This window comes from Protomyctophum parallelum, assembly GCF_964188405.1.
Source record: "Protomyctophum parallelum genome assembly, chromosome: 13".
NCBI classification, from domain to species: domain Eukaryota; kingdom Metazoa; phylum Chordata; class Actinopteri; order Myctophiformes; family Myctophidae; genus Protomyctophum; species Protomyctophum parallelum.
The window spans coordinates 36605973-36614672 of record NC_139708.1 but is presented as its reverse complement, the minus strand read 5'-3'; the positions used below and the strand labels follow the sequence as shown (position 1 = coordinate 36614672).

At 45.6% G+C, this 8700-nt stretch overlaps 1 protein-coding gene across 1 annotated transcript; it reads left to right on the top strand.

The window, feature by feature from the left end:
* Positions 1–6445: 6445 nt before the first annotated feature.
* On the top strand, positions 6446–8443 carry LOC310869264 (succinate dehydrogenase [ubiquinone] flavoprotein subunit, mitochondrial-like; the record flags this gene model as incomplete). The annotated part of the gene is made up of 1 exon (XM_083779910.1): positions 6446–8443. The coding sequence occupies one exon, from the start codon at positions 6446–6448 to the stop codon at positions 8441–8443; it is 1998 nt and encodes a 665-aa protein (XP_083636036.1).
* Positions 8444–8700: the final 257 nt, after the last annotated feature.

The following is an 8700-nucleotide window of genomic DNA, read 5'->3' as shown; positions in this document are numbered from 1 at the left end:
GACCAGAGGTGAATGAACAAAGAAGCTTGGTAAAGCAAAAACACCACTGCTGTGATCAGTGTGGAAAACACTTCTCTATAATGTCAACCCTCAAAAGACACCAGATAATTCACACTGGAGCGAAACGCCCTGGGTGTGATCAGTTTGGACAACGCTTCTCTCAATTGGCACACCTTGAAGGACACCTTAGAATTCACACTGGAGAGAAACCCTATGGATGTGATCAATGTGGACAACACTTCTCTATCATGTCCAGTCTAAGACAACACCAGAGTATTCACACTGGAGAGAAATCATATGGATGTGATCAATGTGGACAACACTTCTCTCAAATGTCAAACCTCAAAAGACACCAGAGAATTCACACTGGAGAGAAACCCTATGGATGTGATCAGTGTGGACAACACTTCTCTATAATGGCCAACCTTAAAAGACACCAGATAATTCACACTGGAGAGAAACCCTATGGATGTGATCATTGTGGTCAACACTTCTCTATGCCGTCAAGCCTTAAAAGACACCAGCAAATTCACACTGGAGAGAAACCATATGGATGTGATCAGTGTGGACAACGCTTCTCTGAAATGTCCAACCTTAAAGCACACCAGAGAAGTCACACTGGAGAGAAACCCTATGGATGTGATCATTGTGGACAACACTTCTCTCTAATGTCAAACCTCAAAAGACACCAGATAATTCACACTGGAGCGAAACGCCATGGGTGTGATCAGTGTGGACAACGCTTCTCTCAATTGGCACACCTTGAAGGACACCTTAGAATTCACACTGGGGAGAAACCCTATGGATGTGATCAATGTGGACAACACTTCTCTATCATGTCCAGTCTAAGACAACACCAGAGTATTCACACTGGAGAGAAACCATATGGATGTGATCAATGTGGACAACACTTCTCTCAAATGTCAAACCTCAAAAGACACCAGAGAATTTACACCGGAGAGAAACCCTATGTATGTGATCAGTGTGGACACCACTTCTCTCAAATTTCCAACCTTAAAGAACACCAGCAAATTCACACTGGGTATAAACTGTTCCCTTGTGATCAGTGTGGAAAGAGTTTTACTACTTCAAAGAGCCGGAAATATCATGAGCGCACACATATGATATGAAAGATAGGAAGATCTGTTTAGTGTGAACAGTCAGTATGACAAGAGCCTCATTATAGAAGCGTAAACGTGTTCCGTGGGTGTGCTGACTTTAATATGTTGATTAATTCCAGGTAAACTTCACGTATTGACCTGTTATTTTTTGTCATAATTATTATTAACGGTGTCAAGAGTTTTAAGATACATTATTAGAAATGGAAAGTATGCTGCATTGTGTTGGAATCTGTTAGTACACACAGGTGTGGTCTTATCGCTGCTTGCAGCTATGTTATTATATTTTATTTTGACTTGTATTTTGGTGATTTTTTAACACAAAGTTAAGTTGAGTCCAGAGGGGATTTTTTGGCCTATCTTTTTGTAATTTTCCTATAATGAGCAGTAGTCGAGTGCCTGCCACTTCCTTGTGTCCATTGTGTTTATATAATTGTATAGTAAAATAAGTTATTTGTGCACAATTCCATTTCCATTTCCTCTTTCAGTTCATGATCACCCCGGTGTGTAAAAATGAAACTAATAAAACTTCTTTTCATTCATGTGATTAAAATGATAAAACAATATATAGATAAGGTTTCACCCTGCTATCAGTTCAGAGTGATAGAGAGAGGTGGGAGATCAGGAGACTCAGGACACCACATCATGAAACTGAAAGTGTTTGTTATCTTTTATGAAGTAATAACAGCTAGACACAGCAATGCTGCTGAAGACCTTTCTGTCTGCCGTTAACCTTTATTGAGTTTTATTGGAATTTATTCTGCACTGTAATTGTATTCCCCCTTTTTTGTCTTTTAATATATGTTTTTCTTATGTTTTAAACAGTATTAAAATGTCCTTTTATAATGTGTCTAGTGTTCTGCCTCTGAATGTGTTCATGCTTAATGTGTTAATGTAAAGAACTTTGAATTGACTCGTTGTTGAAATGGTAAATGGTGCATTTATATAGCGCCTTTATCCAAGGCGCTTTACAGAGATTGTGCATTACATTCTCTCTCTCTCACACACACACACACACACACACACACACACACACACACACACACACACACACACACACACACACACACACACACACACACACACACACACACACACACACACACACACGTCACACACACACACACACACACACACACACACACACACACACACACACACACACACACAGTCACACACACACAGTCACACACACACACACACACACACACACACACACACACAAACGCATAACGTTAACCTCTGTTGTACTTTCACAATTAGATCTGATAATCTGATTTCATAATGATGTGTGACTGAGTGGCATAATTTACTCCCCTGTTTTATTACTGTTAGTTGTGTAAAGAGATAAGAAATGTAGGTTTATGATTTCCATGAAACCATGTGGTTTCAAGAGAATAACCGTCCGATACACAGCTCAGCATATTTCCTGTCAGTAGGCTGGGGTGCAAAACCCAAACTCAACTGTACTACACCATGCCATACATATTAGGGATATGACACTACTGAACTCATAGCTAGTAGCAAACACATGCTAATATACTTAAATTAGCTTCAATGAGCTTCAATTAATTTTATAAGATTTAAGATGACCATGACCTTCAGGTATTAACCATGTTCTACCAGTTACTTAACTGCCATGAAAAGGCCAAATTTATTTTCTATACATCGGCAGACATCCCTCCTGCTTTGGATAAGATATAAAGTGGGCGATAGTTTTCAACCAGTGGTCCGGGGACCACCAGTAGTCCTTGAGGGGGTTCCAGGTGGTCCCCAGCTAAGTGATAGAGAGTAACCAAAATGGACCCTTATAGATCTTTAACTGAGTCCTGAATGGTCAGTTGGTGCACGGCTGCTTTCCCTGCCACCATTGCCAAAAGCATGCAGGGAGATCACGTCATGCAGTTGCACAAAGGGGTGTCTCAGTCAACGCTGCGGCTGCAGGAAAGGACACATGGAGTGCATTGAAGCGTGCCGTTGCAAGAAACTTGGCAACACCTGTCAGAACACTGAGGATGACTGGGACTAAGTCCATGTGTCTGCTGCATGCAAATACAAGTCAGAAACACAAATTAAGGCTTGAAGCAATTATTCATCATAACAAATTATTAAAAAAACTTTTACTAAAGATGGCAGTTTTCACAATATAAATGTAAATGATATAAAAGTGGTTCCTTCACAATTCACTTAAATATGAATATGTCAATGTATTCCCCATATGAAAACATAAAAAAAGACATGTCTATTTTCTACCTTATTTAGTCAAACATATATAGTTTTATTATGTTTCAGCACAGTGGTGGCCGCCATCTTTAAATGGTCCATTTTGAGGGCTTAGCGGCCATTTTGCAGATTTGGATTCAGCAGACCGTAATACCCCTAGAAAACATGTATGTAATAAATTCTCCCTGCATCCATTGGCACCACATCCCTGCACACACTGACAGCCTGGTCTGCATGGGGAAAATAAGTCATTTAAATGTGTTGCTTTCTTAAACCGTGTGTGTGTGTGTGTGTGTGTGTGTGTGTGTGTGTGTGTGTGTGTGTGTGTGTGTGCGCATGTGTGCGTGCGCGTGTGTGAGAGAGAGAGAGAGAGGGGGGGGGGGGGGTGTATTGATGAGTCAATATTGTCATAGTTTGCCGTCCTTGGTACATGTGCACCCATCCTGCAGCAGCATCTAGCAGACAGACAGAGACATGAGGTATGGTGGAGAAGAGAACGCAGAAAGGATGTCCTAGTTGCTTCCCCTCTGTTCTATTTTTAGAAGAAAAATGATGATGGGGGGGGGGGGGGGGGGGGAGAGAAGGAAAGAGTGAACCCCCACGAGTCAACAGCATGCAGTTTGATATTCTGGGCGATTCACACTCTCCTCACGATAGACTGGCCTCTCTGTCTCCATCGCTCACTCATCCCCTCCTCGTCTGAAACATTACGCCTATCTGCCCAAACTAAGGATCGATTACCAATCAATAACTGTTATTGATTATTTTTAAGTTGATCACTAATTCCCACTCCTCTCCTCCAGACTCATCTGATTTCTTTGTCTTCTTAATTCTTCCCATCCCATCCTGTGATTCTTTGTTGTTCTTGGCCACTTTTGTAGAGTTGCGTTGTGAGCTTGTTGATCTGCCTTTTTTCACTAGTTTTGCACAAGTCAAGTCAAGTCAAGTCAGGTTTTATTCATAGCACATTTAAAAACAACAGCAGTTGACTCAAAGTACCGTAGTTTATCCACAGTGCAGTAATACAAGCGTATAACACAATAATAAAATAAGCCAAGCAAAACAAAATAACAACAAAATCAGCAAACAAAAGCCAGACTAAAAAGGTGGGTTTTCAAGTTCGATTAAAGAATCTCCAGGGTGGGGCTAGCCTTGATGTGGAATGGAATATCATTCCATAGTGTAGGTGCAGCTACAGAGATAACCTGATCAGCGACCAAGGTGTGGGGGGGGGACTGCAAGTGGACTGCAAGGAGTTTGACAGTAGAAGATCTATAAGTGCCCTAGTGGAAGGGGGTACTGTTATGAGGTCGGAAATATATAAGAGGGGGCCATTGAGAGCTTTGAACACAACACATTGAGAGCTTTGAACACAAAGAGCAGGGATTTAAATTGAATATGATACTTTACTGGTAACCAGTGCAGTTGTGCCAGTGCAGAGGTGATATGTTCTTGTTTCTTTGTTTCATGACGTGCTTGTGTGACGAGGAGCGTTAATTCTGCCCTACAGTGACCATTTGTTGTCCTCTGCCCTACTGGTCATCTCCCACCTCTTCTCCCCATCTTCCCTTCGAGGGTCCATCCAACCTCCTATGCCCAGAAATGGTTCATAATATCACACAAGATCAGAAATATATTGGACCTAAATCATTCAAAGCTTGATAGACCAGAAGTAAATCAATGATTTGCCAGTGTATTTTTGCTAGTTAGTTCAGATTTTTGCTGTAGGAAATACTTAGTGGTCGCAAAGGTATTAATTGATTGCCTGAGTCCCGGGAGTTCTAGTATGGTTTTGGTGAATATTACAGTAAGTACAGGTACAGTAGTTCCAGTCATTTGGTGAGGGGCACTGGGGGCCACTCATTAAAAAAAGAATGAATCCACAAAACTAGTGTCACTTATATTGTTGGCCTATTTCTACCATATAGCGCATCTTTCATTCAATTTGACCCCCTGGAACTATATTTTTGTGCTACTGCTGGCGTAGGCCTAGTGATACTGGACACACAAAAATCCAACTATAAATGCACCAAGTCTCTGTACGTCTGTACGTACGTCTGTCCTCCACGTAACCGTTCGCCGCACCGACTTCAAATTCGACACACGCGTTCCACCCGACCACAGGTGGTGCAGTGCCCGATGTCGGTTGGACCCACTGTTGTCCAGAACCGCCCCAAAAAGGCCTCTGCCTACTTGCTAGCCCGCGGGACAACGATAACTTCCCCTTTGTGGTGCTGGGCAACAAGATCGACCTGGAGAACATGCGGGTGACTACCAAACAAGCACAAGCCTGGTGTCAGAGCATGAACAACTTCCCGTACTTTGAAACCAGCACCAAGGAGGCCATCAACATGGAGCAGGCCTTCCAGGGGGTTGCATGCAGCGCTCTTAAACAGCTCGCTGCTGAGGAGGAGCTGTACGGTGTGTTCCCCGGCCCGAGCCCATCAAGCTGGACGGGAACAAAATATGCAGCGGACTAAAACTATGACGAAAAATGTTCGTTGACTACCTTTTTTCACTGACTATGAAATAAAAACTAAGCTATGATGACTAAAACTAAGACTAAATATACAATTTCATCAACAAATAAAAACTTGACTAAAATGTTAGGACAGGACTAGTGGAGAAGAGAAGAGAAGTCATTTTATGATGGTTGCACTTGGGTGTTCCGCTCTGGAAATGTCAGATCTACAAGCTCACAACGCATTGTACTGCAACACGTTGTGAGCTTGTAGATTCAGCATGCCCAAGTATGGAGTCGTACGTCATAAATATGTCATAGATACTGTAAGTCCTAATGGCACTTTTTCAACCAATCAGCTTAAGAGAGTTCAGAGATCTCCATATATTGGCATGGAAGGGAAGCAGATCCATCACTCTCTACAGTCGTTCTCTAGACCTGCATCTAGATTTATTCTCGAACTTTGGCACGCTGTAGCTGCTGATGTATTTCACAAAGCTTCTAATGGTCTGTCACTTTCAGGACTAGCTGGGACATTTAGAAACTGTATTCAAAATCTCTATCTTTATACTTTTTGATTGTGACTTTAGAAAATTAATATACACGGTTTATATTGACGGTTCGACCTTCCATTGGACATGTCATGGCTAGCATACGTCTTGCATCCCGGCTCCTTTCCAAAAGGATACTACACTTCAAAACTAAAACACTAAAACCTGGTGCTGCTGCTGCTCAGGGGTCCAAGAACTTTCATTTCTCAATCTACGGCAAGAAGAACGCCACAGTGTCGGATGATCTCTCCACGCAGTACCGTGTCGTGGACCACGAGTTTGATGCCGTGGTGGTGGGTGCCGGAGGGGCAGGACTCAGAGCCGCTTTAGGCCTGTCAGAGGCTGGATTCGACACGGCATGCGTCACCAAGCTGTTCCCCACTAGGTCTCACACGGTCGCCGCGCAGGGCGGGATCAACGCCGCTCTGGCCAACATGGAGGGAGACGACTGGAGGTGGCACTTCTACGACACCGTGAAGGGATCCGACTGGCTGGGAGACCAGGACGCCATCCACCACATGACCGAGCAGGCCCCGGCGGCCGTGGTGGAGCTGGAGAACTTTGGCATGCCGTTCAGCCGCACGGACGACGGGAGGATCTACCAGAGAGCGTTTGGAGGCCAGAGTCTGAAGTACGGAAAGGGAGGCCAGGCGCACCGCTGCTGCTGCGTGGCAGACAGGACGGGACACTCCATGCTGCACACCCTGTACGGGCGCTCGCTTCGCTATGACACCAGCTACTTTGTGGAGTATTTTGCTCTCGATCTGCTGATGGAAGACGGGGAGTGTAAAGGAGTGATCGCTCTCTGCATGGAGGACGGATCTATCCACCGCTTCAGAGCCAAGAACACGATTATCGCTACCGGGGGTTATGGGCGCGCCTATTTCAGCTGTACGTCGGCCCACACCTGCACGGGAGACGGCAATGCCATGGTGACGAGAGCCGGTCTGCCCTGCCAGGATTTGGAGTTTGTGCAGTTCCACCCCACTGGTATCTACGGTGCAGGCTGCCTGATCACGGAGGGTTGTCGCGGCGAGGGAGGAATCCTGATAAACAGCGAGGGAGAGCGCTTCATGGAGCGCTACGCCCCCACCGCCAAAGACCTGGCCTCCAGAGACGTGGTGTCCCGCTCCATAACCGTCGAGATTAGAGAGGGAAGAGGCGTTGGCCCACAGAAGGACCACGTGTACCTCCAACTGCACCACCTGCCTCCTGAGAACCTGGCCACCAGACTGCCCGGCATCTCGGAGACCGCTATGATCTTTGCTGGAGTGGATGTCACAAAGGAGCCCATCCCAGTGCTGCCCACTGTCCATTACAACATGGGAGGGATACCTACTAACTACAAAGGACAGGTGATCACCCATACCAGTGGAGAAGACCAGGTGGTGCCTGGCCTGTATGCCTGCGGAGAGGCGGCGTCTGCCAGTGTCCACGGGGCCAACCGGCTGGGTGCCAACTCCCTGCTGGACCTGGTGGTGTTTGGCAGAGCATGTGCCATCGCCATCGCCGAGCAGGATAAACCAGGAGAGAAGCTGTCCCCTCTGAAGCCCAGCGCAGGAGAGGAATCCGTGGCCAATTTGGATCGGCTAAGGTTTGCCGACGGAGGCCTGAGAACCTCCGAGATTAGACTGGACATGCAGAAGACCATGCAAAACCACGCTGCGGTCTTCCGTACAGGCTCTGTTCTAAAGGAGGGATGTGACAAGATGGATGCCATCTACCAGTCCTTGGAGCACGTCAAGACCTTCGACAGAGGCATTGTGTGGAACACGGATCTGGTGGAAACGTTGGAACTTCAGAACCTCATGCTGAATGCCGTTCAGACGATCCACTCAGCGGAGCAGAGACGGGAGAGCAGGGGAGCTCATGCCAGAGAGGACTTCAAAGACCGCATTGATGAGTATGATTACTCTAAAGCTCTCAAAGGCCAGGAGAAGAAGCCCTTTGAAAAGCATTGGAGGAAGCACACGCTGTCCTATGTTGACCCCAAGACTGGAAAGGTGACTTTGGAGTATCGCCCTGTGATTGATGGCACTCTTAATGAACAGGATTGTGCCCACATCCCTCCTGCCATCCGCTCTTATTAAGAAGACCACCTCTCATCTCTAATGAACAGGATTGTGCCCACATCCCTCCTGCCATCCGCTCTTATTAAGAAGACCACCTCTCATCTCCTTGCCTCACAAACCCTGCTCCACTAATCAACGCCCTTTTATTGCCAGTTAAGTCTGTGCTTCTCTATACAAGACACGCATGCACGCATGCACACAACACGCATGCATGCACGCACGCACGCATGTCATCATACATCACATTCCGTGCTCAGCCAGTCAAATAATCTATG